This window comes from Syzygium oleosum, unplaced genomic scaffold (genome assembly GCF_021117445.2).
Source record: "Syzygium oleosum isolate NSW1041296 unplaced genomic scaffold, Sole_v2.1 Sole_v2.12, whole genome shotgun sequence".
Taxonomy (NCBI): Eukaryota; Viridiplantae; Streptophyta; class Magnoliopsida; order Myrtales; family Myrtaceae; genus Syzygium; species Syzygium oleosum.
The window spans coordinates 1336286-1358497 of record NW_026607496.1 but is presented as its reverse complement, the minus strand read 5'-3'; the positions used below and the strand labels follow the sequence as shown (position 1 = coordinate 1358497).

The 22212-nt window shown below is 44.6% G+C and overlaps 3 protein-coding genes and 1 pseudogene across 4 annotated transcripts; 3 read left to right on the top strand and 1 right to left on the bottom strand.

The window, feature by feature from the left end:
* Nucleotides 1-396: 396 nt before the first annotated feature.
* On the bottom strand, nucleotides 397-2940 carry LOC115669023 (protein NRT1/ PTR FAMILY 5.2-like). The gene is made up of 4 exons (XM_056316742.1): nucleotides 2772-2940; nucleotides 2203-2420; nucleotides 1553-2124; nucleotides 397-1470 (listed from the first exon to the last, which is right to left on the bottom strand). Exons 1-4 carry the CDS (start codon nucleotides 2902-2904, stop codon nucleotides 600-602), a joined length of 1794 nt encoding a protein of 597 aa, XP_056172717.1. The 5' UTR covers nucleotides 2905-2940; the 3' UTR covers nucleotides 397-599.
* Nucleotides 2941-8595: 5655 nt separating this feature from the next.
* Nucleotides 8596-11923, top strand: LOC115677129 (transcription termination factor MTERF4, chloroplastic). The gene is made up of 2 exons (XM_030600196.2): nucleotides 8596-10409; nucleotides 11496-11923. The coding sequence occupies exon 1, from the start codon at nucleotides 8763-8765 to the stop codon at nucleotides 10338-10340; it is 1578 nt and encodes a 525-aa protein (XP_030456056.2). The 5' UTR covers nucleotides 8596-8762; the 3' UTR covers nucleotides 10341-10409; nucleotides 11496-11923.
* A 704-nt stretch (nucleotides 11924-12627) lies between these two features.
* Nucleotides 12628-14951, top strand: LOC115677130 (serine/threonine-protein phosphatase 4 regulatory subunit 2). Of its 2 annotated transcripts, none has more exons than XM_030600197.2 (4): nucleotides 12628-12989; nucleotides 13210-13301; nucleotides 13437-14523; nucleotides 14617-14951. In XM_030600197.2, the coding sequence occupies exons 1-4, from the start codon at nucleotides 12903-12905 to the stop codon at nucleotides 14695-14697; spliced, it is 1347 nt and encodes a 448-aa protein (XP_030456057.2). In that variant the 5' UTR covers nucleotides 12628-12902; the 3' UTR covers nucleotides 14698-14951. The 2 variants fall into 2 exon arrangements, with proteins under 2 accessions (XP_030456057.2, XP_030456058.2); XM_030600198.2 differs by having other exon boundaries at nucleotides 12629-12989; nucleotides 13213-13301.
* A 4674-nt stretch (nucleotides 14952-19625) lies between these two features.
* LOC130139504 (receptor-like protein kinase HSL1) lies at nucleotides 19626-21749 on the top strand (annotated as a pseudogene).
* Nucleotides 21750-22212: the final 463 nt, after the last annotated feature.

Here is a 22212-nt window from a genome sequence, read left to right as displayed (position 1 = left end):
GGCAAGGCGACTTCGGAATAGAGGCGACAGGGCTAGGTGACGCCGAAATAGGGGCGACAGATCTGGGCGACGCTAGAATAAGGGCGATAGGGCTAGACGACGTCGAAATAGGGCTGGGCGACGCCGGAATAGTGGCCTCCCGACTAAGTTTTTTTTATTGGCTCTGATACTAAGTTGAAGAGATAATTGTGTTATATTATTCAATCAGAATAGGGTTTCAAATATATATGCTTAACCCTACTAAAACATGAATTACTTCTACCCTTATTACCAACAATACTTTCCAACACATTTTGATGACTTAAATCATCTTTTAATCCTCCACGAACCTCAATTTTCATGATTTCAAATGTCTCTACGGAATTCCATTACTTTTACTGTTTGTCCAAGGTTTCACACTGCCACTAACAGGAGATAAGTGCACAATCATGTGTGAAAAATTACCAGGAATTTCAGTTCTTACAGCGCGACTAGATCTTTGATGAACTGATAATCATAGGGGAGTAAAGAGGATGATGTCTATCAACTATATGTAATAAAGCTTACACTGTATCGATCTTCCGGATCATTACATGTGTATAAGATGTTTTATCGTGTCTTCATCCGACAGTCATGGCCTCGTGATTAGCTGAATTAGCAGGCAAAGCTTCCATCTCTTTGTCAAAGGTTACTTCCTCGTTGTAGACGAACCACTTGGCCACGACAAGGAACACGAGAAAATTGAGAAACGTGAGGACCGCCAAGAATGCGTAGTAGTAGTCGAGGTGGGAGATGTTAAGGTTGTCCAAGATCCAACCTTTGTGGCCATGTTCCTTGGTGATTCGCGAGACTGTCTTGAGAATAAAACTACTTAGGAAGTTCCCGATACCTAAACTGCTAGTGAAGTACGATGTTCCTAGACTTTTCATGCCTTCTGGTGCTTGGTCGTAGAAGAACTCGATCTTTGCCACTTCGACGAAAGTGTCGGCGACTCCCATGAGGGCGAATTGCGGCAGGAGGATGAAGATGGTGAGAGGGACTGTTTGGAGCTTACCGTAAATGCCGTTCTCTCTGGCGACACTCAGCCTCCGCCTCTCAGCCAGACTAGCGGTGACCATTATGATTATGTGGAGGACGAGGCCTACCCCCATTCTCTGCAGCAACGTGATGCCTCTAGGGTTCTTGGTATAGCGCCTGATGGCAGGGACGAAGAACCGGTCATAGATGACGAGGCTTATGAGCATGAAGATCGTGACAAACGCGGTGAGGCTTGCGGGAGGGATGTCGAAGTGGGGGCCCATGCTTCGGTCCAGGGTCGTGCCCTGCTTGATGAAGAGTGTGTGCACCTGCGCATACATGGTGCTTGGGATGAACGTCACTGCTAGGATCGGCAGCATTTTGATCATCCGCTTGGTTTCCTCTACTTGGGTCACAGGACATAGCATCCATGGCGAGCTTGAATCAATCTTCACTGCGGCTTTGTCAAGATATCTACAATTGCGACGCGAAACGGTCATGGTTAATTTCAAGGAAACAATCTGATTACAATCCACAGAATTAGGGAAGTGTGTACCTCATAGAAGTAGAGTGATCGATCCGGAATTTCTTCAACTCCGCGTATTGTTTGAAGCTCAGTTCATAAAGCTCCTTCGGATCACTCGGAACAGGCAACTTCCGCTTCCTGATCGACGCCACCAACACTTGAGCAATCCTTGTGAATGGGCTTCCTGAGGGCACTTTGTGCCTATAAAGTGGAGTGCCCGCCAAGAACACTAGGACTGATATTGCAAGCCCTAGTGTGGGAAGGCCATACCCCAATCCCCAACCCACCTTGTCTTGTACATAGATCAAGACTGTGTTCGAGAATAGTGTCCCAAAGAAGATGCTGAACATCCACCAGTTGAAGAATGAGAGCTTTTGGGCCCTCTCCTTGGGCTCGAAGTCGTCGAACTGGTCTGCGCCCATGGTCGAGATGTTGGGCTTCGTCCCGCCCGTCCCAACCGCGATTATGTAGAGGGCGAAGTAGAAGATGCCTATATGGAGGGGCGAGGCATGATTGTTGCATTCCTCTTCTTTGATCCCCGAGGCGCACGATGGAGGCCTCAGCGACGGCAGCGACACTGCCAGTGTTAAGAGGGACATGCCCTGCGCATTCGTTAAGCGTGTTAAAGACCGACTTTGTATGTGTACCTACATAAATGAATCCTAATGCATGCGCAATACCACGAGATAAACGACGGATGCGGAAATGAAAGTCCAGTAACGTCCGAGATAAGCATCGGCAATATATGCGCCGAGGATGGGCGTCATCCAAACCGTCCCAGCCCAGTTCGTGACGTTGTTGGAGGATGTCACAGTGCCTTCGTGGAGCTTCTTTGTCAAGTACACCACTAGGTTCGATGCAATCCCATAGTACGCCATTCTCTCAAATACCTCATATCCTACATACACAACGCCAGAATGAATTAACATTGATCAAATCATAGATTCCTTTGTCTTTCCCCCGTCCTAATTACGAAACTACAACGTCTGAGGACTCGTAAACATGAATCACAGAAGCAAAATTTGGGTATGACACAACGTGTTATATCTGAAAGTTTCTTTTCTGCCCAAAATATGATCTAGTAACTAAATGAAATGGCCCTTTTCTAGACTGAACTACTTAGCTAGCAGCTTTGGCTATTATGTATCAAAGTGGAAACTTATGAACTCGAAACGTGACTACGTTCCGCTAAATTAGCCTCGATTCCAGATAGAAATGGCTGCGCCTGCACCACCGGCTTTGCCCTTACCTACGATGAAGGAACAAGCGTTCCATCGGCCGGTCTTGGATCTCAGGATGGGTCTTCCTTTGAGGTCCACAGTGCCATCTTGTGTGTAATCATCTTTATCTGCACTTCCTTTCTCTTCAACCGGTCCCGTCATCTTGTTTCGAAGGGAAAGAGAGGAAGAGCAATTAGAGTTTCCTCTATAAATTGTGTTTATTCAACTTGCTATGTTCTTTATAAGGTTGGCTAATCATGGTCGATTAATTAATAACTCTTTCACTTTCATAATTATCTTTAAGAGATCCCAGCTCTTAACTCTTACAGAAGGGAATATATGTTTACTATGTTTCCTAGGGTTCCTCTAAGCCGACTAACTGGTTTTTACTTTTTACCCATTTCCGGCATAAGGTGATACCGAATGATACTAAATCGATCTTTTAAGATGAGAGTCGCGATTGAATCGATGATATTATGTCGCATCATTAGAAAAAGATTGCTCTTCTCGAAAGGTGAGTAGATACTCTCTGTTTTTTTGGTTGTACTAATCGTTTAGGTGTATCTCCCCCGGCGTATCTGGGTACAAATAATCTACCAATTCTTAGTGTTTGTCAATGACATTGACGTCGTGAAAGAAGATAGCAATGAGCAACAAACACTAGGCAAATTTTTTAAGTTCTTAACCCTTGATTTAATTAGTGAAAACCACCCATTAGGGGGAGAAAAACCAATGGAAGTTCTGCGTCTCTAGGGAATAATACATTAATTAAGAGGTGATTATGCCTTCTTTGTCTTCTAATCAAGAGACTCATTGTCTCCATCGTTGTTTCTGCCGGAAGCATCAATGACAGCGTAGCAGTAAATGTCACATTAAGATTGCTTCACCATGAAAAAGATTGGATGTTGTTGGTCTTGGAGTTGAGTCAAGCTTTCGCAGTTTCCATTATCTTTGAACGAGTCCTTTCTAGATGACGAAATGGATGTTCAGTACATTTGCTTGAGACATGGAAAAGAGTGTCTTAAAACCTGCCTAATTTTAAGAAAGATAACACAGATTAGGTTAACTCTTGGTGGTTCATGCCATAGAGATAGTCAACATCTCATCAACGAATCACAAGATGGGATTCACATAAACATCATGTGAAAAGCAGGTTTAATCCTATAAAAAAGATGAAACAGTTTCTAGATCACAATGTCCTTTTCGCCTTCTTATCAGTAATCTCCAAGCCGTCCGGTTGATTTTACTATTTTTTTAAGATGTGACCGCGGATGGTACGACGAAACCTGAAAATGATGAGGATGTAATTGCTTTGTACCATCCATGGTTATCTCACCATGGTATACGTCGATGCAATCAATCTGGACACCATTGTTAAGAGCATAATCATGGATTAGTGAACATTTCCCGGAAAAATTGTCCAAAAAATTTTAAACTTATTATACAGCAGCCAATTCAATCCTGAACTTGCTGAATAGGAGAAATGAGAAAGGGGTATTAACCATGTTGTAATAGTTATTACTTAGGGGGGCCATGTTATATGTATTACTCTAAAAAGAAAAATTATAGTAGTCAACCCGTAATAGGCTTTTGACCAAAAAAAAAAAAAACCCGTAATAGGCCCGTAATTTTAATTTCCATTGCTGCCAAGCGTCTCATAAAGAGATTGCGTGCGTTGTATCCCAATTATTACTTGTTACTTCTGTTAGGAAGACAATTATACCGCATGGGAAACGGTTATATATATTATTGTTTTTCTTAAAAGTACGTGAAAAAAATCCAGGACTCTTATAATATAAGTTAAAATTGGCGTTGTGTTCTATGGAAAAATCAAAAGAAAATCGAATTTACCTGTGAAAATGATATTTTATAACCAAAATCTTCGAATATAAATAACAGTGGACATGTTATATCATTATTTAACCACTAAAATGGTATGAAATAAGTTAAAAATTCAAGTATATTTAACCCAAGTATAAAATGACATGTTTTTATACTTGCATAATCATCTTTATATTGAAAGAAGGAACGTTTATTCGTAAGTTCAGCAAATGTGAGAAACGGAAGTTTTACTATAGAAAATCAGGTACATCTATACTTGCATTTTACATTTACCAGAGAGGTTGCTAGAATCTCGTGTCCGCAATTCAAATTGTACTTTCCTTTTCGCTTTATTTGGTCCATTTGAAAAGTTACTAATTTGATAAGAAGGGTTATCAGGACCAAGATACTAAGGCTTACGGTGAAAGTTACTAAACCACGTATCTATTGAGCGAAAAAGAACATTGAAAATTTACTTATTTCTTTGGGATATGCGCATTGAAAGTTCTAAAATTTGTCATGCAAATGCAGTTTAGTTTGAAAACTTGCAAAAAGTGCAATCAAGTTTTAAAACTTGTCAAATTGGTTCAATCAAGTTATTCCGTTAACTTTGTCCAATTTGGCTAACGAAAAATGCCGACATTTTTTTTATATTGTTTTCTTTATCCTACGTGGCAATGACGTGGCTAAAACGACGTCGTTTTGGTCCAAATTTAATTTTCAATATAAATTTTATTTAAATTCAATTTAAAAATAAGCTAAATAAAAACAAAGGAAAGAGGGAGAAACCAAACGGTGAGGGCTGCAAGCCCTCGACGTCGTCGTCCCACCATTGCTAGGAAGCATCGGCGAGGGTGAGGGATGGGCGGAGGGGGTCGCCGAGCCCTGGCTAGGGGCCTAAACTCGGTTGAGGGCTCGCCTGCGGTTGGTGAGGGTTGTCGGCCCTGGCCGGGGCCAGTGACTCCTGTCGGCCATCCCCTTCCCAGTGAGGGAGGGGCTGCCGCGGCGGCGCTGGCTGCAGCCCTTAACTCCGGTTTCTTCCTTTTATTTTTTTTTTTAAATCTATCTTATTTTTAAAATTTAATTTAAATAAAATCTGTATTAAAAATGATATTTAGACCAAAACGACATCATTTAGCCTTATGTTTCATGATGGGAAAAAACCCCAAACTTTGCCATTTGTGACACATTTACCCCGAACTTTTTTTTGTGACACCAAAAACCCCGAACTTTGCTTTTTGTGACACATTTACCCCAATATATTTAGTCCATGGGCATTTTCGTCTTTTCTGCTTTTTCTTTTTTTTTTCTTTTTTTTTCCTTTCCGGCGAGGGCGGGCCTTGCCGCGTCGGGCGAGGTTCGCCCTCGCTGGGGCGAAGCGAGGCGGCCCCTCGCCCGACGCCGGCGAGGGTCGACCTCGCCCAGATCGGCGAGCGAGCCGCCCTCGCCGGCCGACCTCGCTTGAGTCGGGCGAGGGCAACCTCGCCGCGTCGGGCGAGGTTCGCCCTCGCCCGGGCGGCGAGGCGGCCCTCGCCCGAGGCTCGGGCGAGGTCGACCCTCGCCGGCGCCGAGCGAGGGTCGTCCTCGCTTGAGTCGGGCGAGGGCCGCCCTCGCTCGCCCGGCGAGGCGAACCTCGCCCGACTCGTGCGAGGACGAACCTCGAGGGCCGCAGGCGAGGGTCGCCCTCGCCGGGCGAGCGAGGCGGCCCTCGCCCGACGCCGGCGAGGTCGCCATCGATTGGGCGAGCGAGGCGGCCTCGCCGGACTCAGCGAGGTCGACCCTCGCCCGACGCGGCGAGGTCGACCTTGCCGGATCGGGCGAGGGCCGCCCTCACCTCGCCCAGCGAGGGCGACCCTCGCCGGCGTCGGCGAGGTTCGCCCTCGCTCCGACTCGGGCGAGGTCGACCCTCGCCGGCGTCGGCGAGGGTCGACCTCGCTGAGTTGGGCGAGGGCCGCCTCGCTCGCCCGTGCGAGGGCGAACCTCGCCCACACCGCGAGGGCCGCCCTCGCTCGACGCCGTGAGGGCCCCCTCGCCGGATCCGGCGAGGGCGCCCTCGCTCGACTCGAGCGAGGTCGACCCTCGCCCGACGCCGGCGAGGTCGACCTCGCCTGAGTCGGGCGAGGGCCGCCCTCGCTCGCCCAGGCGAGGGCGAACCTCGCCCGACGCCGGCGAGGGCCGCCCTCGCCCGACGCCGGCGAGGGCCCCCCTCGCCGGATCCGGCGAGGGCAGCCCTCGCCCGACGCCGGCGAGGCCCCCCCTCGCCGGAAAGAAAAAAAAAAAAAAAAAAAAAAAAAAGCAAAAAAGACGAAAATGCCCATGGACTAAATACATTGGGGTAAATGTGTCACAAAAAGCAAAGTTCGGGGTTTTTGGTGTCACAAAAAAAAGTTCGGGGTAAATGTGTCACAGATGGCAAAGTTCGGGATTTTTGGTGGTTTTTTCCCTTTCATGATTGAGTTACATTATCGCCACGTAGGAGAGAGAAAATATTAAAAAATGACACGTTGGCATTTTCCGTTAGTCAAGTGTGACAGAGTTAATGGAAAGACTTAATTGAATTGATTTGATAAATTTTAAAACTTGATTGCACTTTTTACAAGTTTTACGACTCAAATATACTTTCGTGACAAATTTCACATTTTCTAGTGCATATATCCCTATTCTGTCGTGCCACCAAAAAATGAGAGCATTCCAAACAAGCTTGCACAAAATATTGTGTTGAGAAGGTTTGTTCCCCAGATTCATTAACCTTGCGGAAGAGTCGGCATCACACAACAGTGAGACGAAGTCGAGAGGGCGTGAGAGGAGGAGTTCACAATCCTAGTGGGACTTTGGTGTCGGGCAGCAGACGAGGAATATCAAGCAAGCTACTTGTTGTGGCGAATATTTTAGTGCTTTGCGACTGAAGTCCAAATGAGTCCCCTTAAAAAAAAAAATATAAAGTGGTTCGGTATTCATAATGAGAGGATTAAAGAGATAAGAATCGAGTTTATGAGATTACTGTCTACGTGGCAATTCTAGCTTAAGGAATTGACGGTGGACATGCCATCACGTGCCCGGGAATGCGGAGCAATCATGAGTTATCGCGTGTCGGGAGAACACGGCCCGACACCAAGCCCACTACAAAGGTCGGGAACTAGGTCGGGGCCATTCTCAATAAGCCCGCTACGAGTTTACCAAACTAATCATACTACTATGGGGTTAATTCCAAAAAAAAACACTAATTTTAGATCGATGGACAATTCTGGCCCGAATTTTTTTTTGTTTCATAAAAAAGCACCAACTTTAGGTCGAGGGATAATTCTAGCCCGAACTTTTTTTTTGTCTCGTAAAAAAGCACCAACTTTAGGTCGAGGGACAATTCTGGCTCGAACTTTTTTTTGTCTCGTAAAAAAGCACAAACTTTCATTTAAATCCCAAATTTGGCCTTCCATTGACTTTCTGTCTGAAGTTACCCTTGTTTGAGAAAAAAAGTTATGGTGGTGAGCCTGGCGAATCTCTTCCATGGCGTCTGTCGACGGGCGGTGGTCTACAGCTTCAAATTACGACAAAACGATGAAGTTCGGCCAAAAAGATTCAATCTGGAGATATTTTTGACTTGTCAGTGAAGTGAAGGAGACGAACAGTTTCACCGTTATTCTTCAAGCTGTGGTTTAGAGAATATGACAATGAATAATACTTTAAATCCAGTCAGCAAGTCACGTGGATTTATTGCTAAGGTGGAATAGTCAAGTTGGAAAATCAATGGTTTTAAGTCAATAAGGGCCAGATTTGAGATTTAAGTGAAAGTTGGTGCTTTTTTACGAGACAAAAAAAAGTTCGGGCCAGAATTGTCTATCGACTTAAAGTTGGTGCTTTTTTACGGGACAAAAAAAAGTTCGGGCCATAATTGTGCCTCGACCTAAAGTTGATGCTTTTTTATGGAACAAAAAAAAGTTTGGGCCAAAATTGTCTCTCGACCTAAAATTAGTGCTTTTTTTTTTTAATTAACCCTGCTGTGTGAACATCTTAACTAGAACCCTCACTGTTTCACTTCCCCGACATGCCCTTATCACTTCCTCGGAGTCCTCGAATCATCCTCGTCTCTCTGTCTCTGTCTCTCCCTCCGTCTCCTCGACCTCGGATCGGAGGATTTCAAGAACCAATTTCTATGGCGCTCTGCTGATTCTTGCACCCCTCTTGGGAAGTGTCCTCCAGACATGCTCTCCCGGAGCTGCTCCGGCGTCGCGAAACCCGCCTTCTTGCTCGCCGCCCACCAGGACCTCCCCGTCCGGCTCCCATGGCGAACCAACCTCCCCCTGCCGGGTCGCCGCGACCGCCGAATCTGGCAGGTCTCGCGGTCCCAGACCTCCGTCTCGGAGCGGAATTCGCCCTCCGGGTCGGACGGTGGCCCGGCCGCGGCGGGGCCGAACAGGGTCCGGCTGGGCCGGAGGGATAGGGGCTCCTCGTCCTCCTCCTCGTCCCTGTACAGCCGCCCCAGCTTGGCGGAGATGAAGAGCGAGAGGATGGAGAACCGCGCCAGGGTTTACGAGTTCCTCCGGGGGATCGGGATCGTCCCCGACGAGCTCGACGGGCTGGACCTTCCGGTCACGGCCGAGGTCATGAGGGAGCGAATCGATTTTCTTCACAATTTGGGGCTCACGATCGAGGACATCAATAACTATCCTCTCGTCCTGGGTTGCAGCGTGAAGAAGAACATGATTCCGGTGCTCGATTACCTCGGCAAGTTAGGCGTCCGGAAGTCGACGCTGGTCGAGTTTCTGAGGAGGTATCCCCAGGTTCTCCACGCGAGTGTCGTGGTCGACCTGGCTCCGGTGGTTAACTACCTCCAAGGTATGGACATTAAGCTGAACGACGTTCCTCGCGTTCTCGAAAAGTACCCGGAAGTTCTGGGGTTTAAGCTTGAGGGGACTATGAGTACTTCGGTTGCTTACTTGGTCGGGATTGGTGTCGGTAGAAGAGAGATTGGGGGTGTTCTGACTAGATATCCAGAGATTTTAGGGATGCGAGTGGGCCGCGTGATTAAGCCCTTTGTGGAGTATCTTGAATACTTGGGCATTCCGAGATTAGCTGTGGCTAGATTGGTAGAGAAGAGTCCTCACTTACTTGGGTTCGGATTAGAGGACACGGTAATTCCCAATGTGGAGTCGCTGTTAGAATTTCATGTCAGGAGGACATTGGTTCCCTCGGTTGTTGTGCAGTATCCTGCGATTATAGGGATTGATTTGAAGCCTAAGCTTCTGAATCAGCGGTCTTTGCTTGGTTCAATAACCGAGTTGAGTGATGAAGAGTTCGGCAGAGTTGTCGAGAGGATGCCACAGGTTGTCAGCCTCAGTAATATTGCTGTGGTGAAGCATGTGGACTTTCTCAAGGATTGCGGATTTTCGTTGCAACAAGTTAAGGATATGGTTGTTGGGTGTCCTCAGCTGCTAGCCTTGAATATAGATATAATGAAGTTCAGTTTCGATTACTTTAGTAAAGAAATGGGACAACCTTTGGAGGACTTGGTCGCTTTCCCATCATTTTTCACTTATGGTCTCGAATCCACTATAAAACCACGGTACAGAAGGATTGCTAAGAAGGGTTTAAAATGTTCTCTTGCCTGGCTGCTCAACTGTTCTGATGAGAAGTTCAAGGAAAGGATGGATTATGACAGTATTGATCTGGAAGAAATGGATGCATTGCCATCATTCGATATGAATAGGTTTATGAAATCTAGGAGTGATGGTGAATCAGAGTCTGACTATGATGACGAGGATGATGAGGAGTTTGTCTGATATAATGTTAAATTCAGGTGGTTATCTGCAGGAAAAGCCGGAGGTCTTCTCCTCCTTAACTCTTCTGAGGTAAATCATTCTGGTCCTATCATTAGCTTATTCAAAAGCTTGATGAATCTTGTGCATTAGAGCACACGGTGTAGAAAATGCGGATACGTCAGGACCAATTTCTGGTCTTCCTTTGCTAGTTACATTCATGTCATTTTGGTCACCTAGGAAAAATTCAGTAACAACAGTTTCTCGCTGGTCTGCCTGACAACAATGACAAGCACCACCATATAGCTGATGTCATCCTTCCTGGACATCAAACTCAAATAGCCTTAAAACAGATATACATGCAGCTACCTTTAAAAAAGACCAGTTTTAAAGTTATGTGTATGTTGTCTGATCTCTGGTAGTCCTGTCAGCAAAATTTTTATTGTCTCTATATAGGTCCCTGATGGTTGGGAGCTGGAAACTTTTCTTTATCGGTTGATTTTAAGCTTCAAAGTATACTCTGTAGAAAAACCTGCAATCTGTGTGTGCGTGTATAACTTGAATATGTATATGTTGAAGAAAGAGATCCATATGGAGTTAATTTTCTGAATCTGAATTCCGATTTGGGGGCAGGAATTATATGACGACGGGATTCCATAAAGATTTTGCGACCTTTACATTTTAAATGCCTGTGGAAAAAGTTCTGTCTCGATTCTTGCATATAGGTAGGAGAGAGGACATATGTAGCTGGTACTTCAGTCTATTTTCTGATGGAAGGTCAAAAGGAAAATGGCGTCTGATAGTTCTCCAATTGCTAAAAGATCGTGAACTCGTGCATGCCTTCCATGCAGTGGCTCTTTGACGTTATGAACTTACTGAAAGTACAAGGAACCGTAAACTGAAGATGCCTCTGATAAGTATTGTGCACTGTCCAGCTCTTTGAGCCACGATAAATGCCCTTGATAAAGTCTTTTAGTAGTTGTACGTCTGGAAAGTAGGAAAAATGCGGCGATGATTTACTGATTGTATTCACGATCCACGTCATGCTCTTTGTCGTCTTCATTTACCGATACTTTACTCACTCTAGACTTCCTCCTGATTCAATAATGTCACTCTAAAGGTCTTTTCATTTCATATGCTTACTGACCTAGAATTATATACTCTTGTTTGCTTTCCCAGTCGGACCTGTTCAAGCAAGATATGGCTACTGCTCCTTGTTGGCATTTAGTTTTGCTATCATAAGTGAAGAAATTGCAGCAGCCGGAAACGACGCCACGGATCAAAAGATGTGTGCACAAAATTCTCTTCCAGCCTATGTTTGTCATTGTAGAGATGAGCATTGTACCTGTTTATCTTGTGAAATTGTCAGCTACTTTGAGGGTACTACTGCTTGAGAGGCCCTTGGCTTTCGACGTCAAAGGACATACTGTATGCATTCCTGTATGCTCAATTTTCCGACAGTTCTAAGTGCTAAATGTCGATTTGAGGAACTAACTATTGGCTGTTTTTACATGTACACAACTTATCTGAATATAGACACCGGTTCTTCGGGGGTTTGCGCCGATGTATCCATTGATTTCTGTCGATAATTATTAATTTTTCTTTTACTTTGGTTGCTTGCCGTCTATGTGCTGATTGAATGCAACTATTAGTGTCAGTCATTCTGACATAGAATCGATATCCGACGCACCCGGCACCGATCGGCTCAAAACATGCAGAAGCTCCTTTCGTCACTCAGGTGTTCATTTTAAACGGTACCGAACATGGACGGCCCAGAAAGTCCGAGCTTGTCAATCTGCATGCGTGCGACAGGGTCATTAGTCTCTCTGTACCATTCCAAAGCATGTGTGAACTCGAATCGCGAAACCAGGCCACATTCGCACGGGCACGTCACACCGACCGGACGATCACAGAACAGCCGAGCACTCCTCGATTCATTTACCCGACGGGGACCCGACGATCACAGAACAGCCAAGCACTCCTCGATTCATTTACCCGACGGGGCCACCGGACAACGCACCGGCCGCCGCGCTGTGGGAGTAACCCGTATCTGTAACAACAGCAAAGGAAAGATGACCAAATACTTAGCTTTTGCAGCAGAGACAGCTATCTTGTGGCCAATCGGGTGGGACCCGGTTCAACGGTCCGAATCGGGTCCCGTAGGCCCCCCCGAATATATAAACGGAGATTATTTATTTATTTATTTATTCACTTGGTTTTTTTTCTTTTTTTATATTCAATTGCGCGTCATGCCGCAGTGCTCCCCTAACGGTCACTTGCCTTTTTCGCAACGAATAGCAGCCGACGAAGGAGGGAGATTATTAGAGTAATGGATGAATGCAAAACCCTAGAAATCCCTCTCCCCCGAAAGAGTTCCAAGATCGCTCCGGGCTCTTCCGCTGTCTGATCGATCCGATCGATCCGATCGTTGCTTTTGCGAGGAAGCCATGGATGCTGCTGCTGCTGCTGCTGCTGCTTGATCAGGAGTCTCGTCACCGCCTTCTCCTTCGCCGGAGGACTTGAAGCCCCTTTTGAGAGAGAGAGAGAGAGGGAGAGAGAGGGAGGGGGAGGGAGAGGTGTCCGGCGATGGGTTGCTTCCTCGCGTGCTTCGGCTCGTCGAAAGACGGGAGGCGGCGGCGGAAGCAGCGGGGGAAAGTCCAGCCTCGCGACCAGGTGAAAAGCCTTTGCTCCGTCGAGCTGCGGTTCCGTCCGTCTCTCTTGTTCATCGCTGGCCTTTCGCTTGCTTTTGTTTCTTTTTTTCCTCTTTGGTTTTCTGGATCTTTGAACTGGTTTTCCCCCTTCACTTGGCATTAATGAGGGAAGAACGGGTGATCGGGAGTTGTCACTGCCGGAATTCTTTGATTCTCACTGGATCTTTCTGGTTAATTGTCAGCAGCGGAATTCGGGTAGCCGGCCGGTTCAGTTTCCTGTCTCGTCCGGGCAAGAAATCCCGGCGAAACCAGTTGCTTCGGTTTCTGATGTGCTGTGAGTGATTTCTTCTTTTCCCTTGTTTGTCATAATTTAGACACGTTCTTCGATCTTTATGCATATCTTTTACCTGAATCAATTGTGTATGGATAATTCTGGGTAGTGAGATGAGTTGTGTTTTATTTGGTCTAGTGATAAGTCTGAGGAGACATTGAGCTGCAGTACCCGGAAGAAAGTAACGTTTGATTCGAATGTTAAAACCTATGAGCATGTTTCGTCGCCTCCTGATGATGATGATGCTGATGCTGGAGAAGAAACTTTACGGGAGAGTCGAGATATGGTCGAATCGGATGATAATTATGAAAAGTTAAGTCAAGTTCAGTGTGCTTCTGAGGATAGCTCGGTTGCGTCCAGCATCAGGTCTTACCCTCCAAATCACAGGTACCAGAACTGTAGAGACAGCGACGATGAAGATGGGGACTTGGATTGCAATGTGAGTGATCTTACTGATGATGATTATGATGACGACCACGACGGCGATGAGGATGAAGGTCAGGACTCCAGTGAGATATATGAAGGCGATGATGAGATCGAAGAAACAATGGCAGTTCGCCCAACTCCTAGTGAGGTTTGCAATTCTGAACACATGCGCCGCGAATCTCCCGTAGCAGAGATGAACCCTACTAAGTTGAATGTGAATGCTCGAGATAGGGGTGTGTACATCCATTCAGTGTTGAATCCCGTCGAAAATCTAACTCAATGGAAGGCCGTGAAAGCGAAAGGGACGCCGCTGCCGAAGCACCGAAAGGAGAATTTGAGCTTCGACCAAGAAGCTAGGATGTCATTCGACACTGCACCAGCTTCGAAGGAAGTATCATTCAGTTTCAAGGCAAAACCGAATGAGACAAAGAAATCTACCCAAGAAGTAGCTGTGGATGCTAGCCTTTCAAACTGGTTGCCTTCCTCAGTAACTACACCGATTGAAAAGAAGAGCGCAATGACTTTGGACTCTGTCCAAGTCGAGACAAGAGTGGTAAAAGGATTTATGAGCTCACCGAGGAGCCAAGAAGATAGACCAATTTTGGGTGCATTGACTGTTGAAGAACTCAGACAGTTTTCAGCCAAGTCTTCACCGAGGAAGTCACCGAGCAGAAGTCCCGACGAGATGCCCATAATTGGGACAGTCGGAACATACTGGAGCCAGTCGGATTCGGTCGGCAATTCTTGCTCAACGGCTTCCTTCAAAGGAATACCAAACACCACCAGCAAATACGGAGAGGTATTGGGTGATCACAGATGTGCAAGTGGTTTCATGAGGTCAAAGTGGGAAGGAAACTAATTTCTGTTGTTTTTTCTTTTGTTGATGTTGCAGGATAAGAAAGTGAATTGGCACTCCACCCCTTTTGAGACAAGGTTGGAGAGAGCTTTAAACAGGGGAGCTCATCAACTGTAATCCGTGCGTACACATTCTTCTATAGGTTCTCGAGATGGACGTTTGTCATTTTTTCCATTCTTTTGTGAATTCGAATCTGTTTATTGTGTGGTGGTATATGGTTGGCTGATGTTTTTGGCTTTATGCTATTCAATGTTTGTACAATCTGATCTGTTATAGTTTCATGTACCTGTGTGATAAAAGAGTTGATGTTGAACAGATATAGTGAAATGGGTTTTTCTATTGAGAGTGAAATCATATCTAAATTGTGTTAATTCGTTGATCTATACTTGGATTTTGGAGCTTCATATGGTTACTGTTTTTCATTTTTCTTATGAGCGGAAGGGGAAATCCACATGTGATGGATAGGCTTAATAAGAGTAATACAAAACTCTGTATTTGAACCCAAAAATGGAATCGGGTTATATAACTCTCAGGTATCTCACGTCGTCACACGTGGTTGATATGCGGTTTTGGCCATAGCGGTACTCGGTACCTCGGCACTCTACGTACTCTTATTTACTGTGGCTAGACTTGTGATGTCTATTGTTGTCTTTAAAACATGTTTGCAGATCTCAAGTACGCATATTCTAGTCAATATAAAGTATAGGTCATCACTTTGGATGATATAATAGACTACTTTCCCGTTTTGTTTTCGTGTACATTTGGTACGTGGGATGTGTATCCAAGTTGCCTTTTCGATGGCCACGTAGAGATATTTGCGTGCTCAAATTCTAACTCTAATACGGCGTTTTTCCTAGTAGGTTTTTTGTCTGCAAACGAACTCTGAATAAAAGTCATTTTGTCGATCGTATCAACTGGGTTGACAATAATCTGAGAGCTAAACACCGTGAACATGAGCTCGAACTTATTAAGATCGAGTTGTGTAAAAAAATCCCACATCTTGGACTTTGTTATCGAAGTAAAAGACCAAAGAGTAGCATGATGGAGATTTCCAATGTGTATAGCCAAAGCTCTAGCAATGTTTCTTTTTGGGCCCACAAAAGGTCCAGCATGAGAAGCTCACATTAATGTTTAGGATTTGGCTTTTCTCGCTAAATTATGATGTTAGTTAGATTCTCCAACCAAAATAGTATTCTTATTATAAATCTCTCAAAATGAAAATACCCACAAAGAAGGGTTTCCGGAGCTCCAAGGTAAAGAGGATTTAGTGCAACTATTTTCAGTATAATTTGTTAAAAAAAAGTCCAACATTGGAGAATTGATGTGATGTAGAGTAGTTGATATATCCAAATTGACTCATAACACATTGGCTTAAGCTTTTGAGTGAGGGTTGGTCTAACTAGATATGATGACGGGCTCAGGCTTTAAGCTCCCTCTTGGCGAGCTCTTCGGGCGAAGGTGATTTTATTTCGTTTCACCCTTAAATCAGGGCTATATCTAGTAGATAATTACAATATAATTAGCACGTCTCTTCCAATTCTTAGTTACAAGAGAAAGAGATTGTATTTACTCAGTAACTATTCATGGGCTCAAACTATAAAAGCTCTCTAGTGTCGCAGAGCACTGCCCACTATGTTTCCCACCGGGACAACCCCGCGCCAACTCACCGAGGAGCGGGACCCCATGCCTTTCTGTTGATGCAGAGTATCAATCACACTCCAACACAAACAACATCATGAAGAAGAGGGAAGACAAACAGGCTGTCCAACATGCTAAAATGACACACCAGGGAAAATTGTCACAAAAAAAACATTTCAATTTTGCTATTTAGCCGGATGGATTCAATTGGTAAAATATGAAAAAGTTTATAACTTAATTTCCAAAATTGAAAGGTTTATGATTGAATTGACAAAAGTGCAACGGATTTAGGATTTTTTGGACAATTTTCCCCATTTGTTCAAGCAGTCAAAAGAGGCACGAACATTGTAATTAATTTCTTATTGAATTTAGATGTAGAGCTAAAAATCAGTTTGATTCATTCCTGAAATTGGGTTTTTCATGTTAGGATAGAAATCTTATCTCGAAACCGAATCTTAAAAACATGAAAACGTAACGGTATAAGATCCTTGTCACTTTCATAATCCAATTTTGAGACGAATCAAAGGATCATACGATAACTTTTTTCTGAGCGAAGTGGATGTCGCGAATTGACTTATAATCACATGAGATTTACGTTCATTTATGAGACTGTACGAGAGTTTGTTGCAATGTGACCAATTCATTTATTAGATGAATGTGCAAAAATAAGTTCCCTACCACATTTCATAAAGTCCCTTAAAAGTTGTAAATATGAAAGAAACGTTTTTAAGAAAGTATGTAGTTGAATCCCCCCTAGATCTAAATCAGGAAGCTTTTCTCTCTCGATTTAAATTTAGACTTGTAAATTCTTAGAGGTGTTCGATCTGTGGTGATTAAACAAGTTATTGTTGTCATTGTCGTCGTCTCCATATGGTGATGGTGTTGAGGGTGCCGAACCTAGGCGCGCATTGAAAGTCGTAGTTTTCGGAGGAGAAGATCTTGGCGTGCACCCATCATTGAAGATGCCGGTGATCAGCCGCCGATTGTTTTTTTTTTTTTGTTTTTGTGCTATGACAGATTTGGTCTTTCGGGAAAAGGGTGTACTTATAACTACAGGCATTACTCTCATTGTTTTCTTTTGTTTTGCAGCTCTTTGGTATTCGCTTTGTTTGGAAGCTTTCTATTTTCCTCTACATTTGATCTTTACAAACCGAATGAAATTTTCTCGCGACAAAAGGAAAAATCCATTGTTTCATTATGAGAAAGCAGTAGCACAAACATCAACGAAATTAATATCAAAATACGAAATATTCCCATTTTAAAGGCTATGAGAGATGGAAATTATATTTTACAAACACTTGATAATATATGTAGGCTTCTGGTTTGACCATTGACATTTCTGTTTTTAATTACTTTCAAATTCAGAGAAATAATAGTAGATACGTAAACTATTGGCCGGAGAGAGTGGGTAGTTATAAGAATTTATCTAAAACACCGTCGCATAAATTTTTCTTTGCACAAGCAGACTTGAGATCAAAACATGTGTCCACTTGGGTGGTAACGAAAAGTTTACACTAGGAACGTACTGTATAAAAGTCCTAGTTATAATCCTCAAATTAAGAGCGTTGGAGATTGCTGGAGTATAATTTTCTTTATATTTATGGCGTATTTTCTATTTCTCCTTAAATATAAAAAGTAGATTCGTGAGGTTGTTTACGCAATATGCTCAAAATCTTACACAAAAATATTAATATTTAAACTCCTTTCGATTTTTTAAAATGGAAGTACGTCTTGTTATAAGAAAGATGTGATGGTTTGAAATAACCTCAATTATAATTTAGTTGGTTTGAAAATGAAATAGAAATCTAATGTCCCTAGAAAGGAAATGACCATTCCCCATGTCAATGCAATGAATTCCAACTAAAATAATTTAATTAAAAGTCCTCCAAACAAACACGGCTTGATTTGCTTCAGGTTAATCTTCGATTATATGTATAAGCACAATAAAAAGTGCAGAAATTCAAAATTTGGCTTAAAATTGCTTTTTTCGATATGATTAATATGTTAAAATATCGTTAAATTGATATATCAAATGACATATAATCATTAATATATTTAATTAAAACGTTTATAACATAAAGTGGAGGAATATTTCGCCCAACAAAATATTAATAACAATCATCGTGTTGCTTAATAGCGCGCATTTTCGTCTTTTTATTTTTTATTTTGCTTGAAATTTAGGTTCAAATCGGTACACTTACCTATTCTTACGATATCCTCTTTAAGAGCATGAATTCGAGTTCCGTCTATCACTTGATACACGGATGAGAGGAGTATTATGCTTGAATAATTAATAGGAAAACCTATTTCATGGTGAGAAAAAAAACTGAAAAACGATATTGGACTATTCTCTAAGGCTATGTTTGGCAAAGAAAGGAAAATGGGAGGAATGCAAAAATTGGGTGGATATTGAGAAGAATTCAAATTCTGGTGAAAAGATTGTCGACGGAAACAAAACAAAAAAAAAAATGTAAAGCGAAAATTATGTAAATCACCTTTAACATTATTTCTCGCATTAGATATCCTTCTGGCATTTTGAAATCTATAGTCATCATCCTCATTTTTACAATGGATTTCAAGTTATACCTTTCATGAACACATAATTTTACCAAATTACCATTCTATTTCCCAAACTATTCTTACCCACACTCTCTCCCTCATTCGAGAGGCTTGCTCGGTCCGATATATCCACCACAAACATCTCCCTTTCTCCACTGAGAGGGGCTTTGGAGGCCGTTGCCGACCCCGTATCTGAGGTCGAGCTTGAGGATCAATGTCAAAACGGCGTAGACTAAACTAACGGTCATGATCGAGCTTTGCTACAGATCTTGCGAGCCTCCTGCAAAGTCTCGCGGCAGGTTGTGGCCCTCGTAAGCTCGAGGTTAGCCTCTTACGATGCTCGAGTGGTGGCTTGATGCTCTAGTGGTGGCCTTCGTTCATTGTCGTGCCGCCGCATGTGAGGAGAGAGGAAGGGAAGGAGGAAGAGAGCAAGAGAGGGGTTGTGATGTGGATTTTAGGTATTCATAAAGCCAAACCAACATTATTATTATTATTAGGTCGAGGGAATAAAAATAATATTTTTCCTAATGTGTGGGAATATTTGATGGAACTTTGCTAGCATAACAGTCTTTGGATTATTGTTAAAATAACAACATATTGTGAGTCACGAATTTTTGAAGGAGTGGACCTCGTAATAATTTTTAATTACTCTTTGTTTATTTTCTTGGCTCAAAATAGGCCGTTAAATAGTGACAAAAACGTTTAAGATTAAGATTAGTTTTTATGATTACCCAGACAAATAATACTTACTAGCCCCAACATTCTCACTCCTCGCTCCCATATATTCCCGCCCCAACCATCCATCACTCACGGCGAAGATAGAGAGAGAGAAAGCTTGAAGAGAAACCATGCTTCTCCTCCTCTTCTTCCTCCTCCTCCTCCTCTCTGCAGCTCCACCCGCTCTCTCCCTCAACCAGGAAGGCCTCTACCTCCACGGCGCCAAGCTCTCCCTCTCCGACCCCGACTCCTCCCTCGCCGCCTGGGACGACAGTGGCGACTCCCCCTGCGGCTGGCCGGGGGTCGGCTGCGACCCCGCCTCCGGCTCGGTCACCTCCGTCGACCTTCCCAGCGCCAACCTCGCTGGTCCTTTCCCCCTCCTCCTCTGCTGCCTCGCCAACCTCACCTTCCTCTCCCTCTACAACAACTCCATCACCTCCCTCCCCTCCGGCGTCTCCGCCTGCCACTCCCTCGTCCACCTCAACCTCGCCCAGAACCTCCTTGTCGGCGGTCTTCCTGCCTCCCTCGTCGACCTGCCCAACCTGGCCTACCTTGATTTGTCGGGCAACAACTTCTCCGGCAACATCCCGGCGAGCTTCGGCCGGTTCCAGAGGCTCGAGGTGCTGTCCCTCGTGAACAACCTCCTCGATGGCACGATACCGGGCTTTCTCGGCAACATTAGCTCGCTGAAGATGCTGAACCTCTCGTACAACCCGTTCACGCCAGGTCTGATCCCGCCGGAGCTCGGTAACTTGACGAATCTCGAGGTGCTCTGGCTGACCGAGTGTAGCTTGACCGGGGAGATTCCGGAGTCGCTCGGGAGGCTCAAGAGACTCACCGATTTGGACCTCGCCATCAACTACTTGGAGGGCCCCATACCGAGTTCGCTCACTGAGTTGAAGAGCGTCATCCAGATTGAGCTCTACAATAACTCCCTGACGGGGGAGTTGCCACCAGGGCTGTCGAAGCTGACCGCATTGCGGTTGCTCGACGCATCGATGAACCGGCTGAGTGGCACTATTCCGGACGAGCTGACTCGGTTGCCTCTCGAGTCGCTCAATCTCTATGAGAACCAGTTCTCTGGCGAGCTGGCGGCAAGCATTGCTGACTCACCGAACTTGTATGAGCTGAGGCTGTTCAAGAACCAGCTTACCGGCGAGTTGCCAAAAAATTTCGGCCTAAATGCACCACTAAGATACATAGACGTGTCCACCAATAACTTTTCCGGTGAAATTCCGACAAGTTTGTGCACTAAAGGTGAGTTGGAGGAGCTTTGGATGATAAAGAACTCGTTCTCGGGACCGATCCCAGAGCCACTTGGCGGTTGCTGGAGCTTGACCCAAGTCCGCTTGGGCAATAACGGGTTATCCGGTGAAGTTCCCTCTTCCCTCTGGGGTTTGCCTCGGGTTTATTTGCTCGAACTTGCGGATAACAAGTTCTCAGGCCCCATTGGAGAGGAAATAGCGAGTGCTAGTGCTCTCTCTGTTTTGAGTTTATCAAGAAATGAGTTTGCTGGGTCTCTACCAAGAGGGATTGGGACTTTAGTGAGCCTTTCAGACTTCTCCGCAAGTGAGAACAAGCTTACAGGGTCACTGCCAGGGAGTATTGTGAATCTTGGGCAGCTGGGGAGGCTTGATCTCCACCACAATGAACTGTCTGGTGAGTTGCCCAGCGGCATTCAGCAGTGGAAGAAGCTGAATGAGCTGAACTTGGCAAATAATCGGCTCTCGGGGAGTATTCCTGGCGAGATCGGGAGCTTATCGGTGCTCGATCATCTGGATCTCTCGGGGAATCGATTCTCCGGGAAAGTCCCCGTCGAGTTGCAGAATCTGAAGCTCGATCAGCTCAATCTGTCCTACAATAGGCTATCTGGTACTCTGCCTCCCATGTTCACTGAGCAAATGTACCGAAACAGCTTCTTGGGCAACCCTGGCTTGTGTGGTGGAGGCAGGATGAAGGGTCCATGCAATGGCGGAGGCGAAGAGAGGAGCTCGGGTTACGTGCGGTTGCTCAGATCGATCTTTGTACTTCCCGGGTTGGTTTTAACTGTCGGCGTCGGTTGGTTTTACAAGAAGCGCAAGAACTTCAAGAATGCTAAGAGGGCTATCGACAAGTCGAAGTGGACGCCGATGTCATTTCACTAGCTTGGCTTTAGTGAAGACGAGATCTTGGATCGTCTTGACGAGGATGATGTTATTGGAACTGGATTCTCTGGAAACTGGATCCCTGTGCCTTTCTGTTGTCGGAGAATATGAGCCACACCCCAACATAATTAACCAGCCGAGCGAATGTATATAGGTCCATTACAGATCTCGTGAGTTAATTTACGCGAATTGGCTTTTCTGAACCTACACTTGGTGTATATATATACACATACAGATTGTCGATTTCACATATTATTTGACATAATTGTCTTATCTTCCACTCGTTCGTTTCTGTTTTCTTGTTTGTTTTCCTTTTGTTTAGCCAATTCACACAACGTTACTTAATCAATGTGTAAAACTTCTAAACCATTCCGGAAACACGGTAAAGTCTTGAATCTTCTTAAAAATGAATGCACCAAAAATTAACCAGATTGTCGATATGGATGGGCACGCGACTAGAGTACAAGTTATAGTTAAACACATGAACTATTATCGACAACCATAAGAAATGTCATTCGTATTGATATACATTGATGACCATTAATCAGCTGTCGATAAACGACGGCATATGACT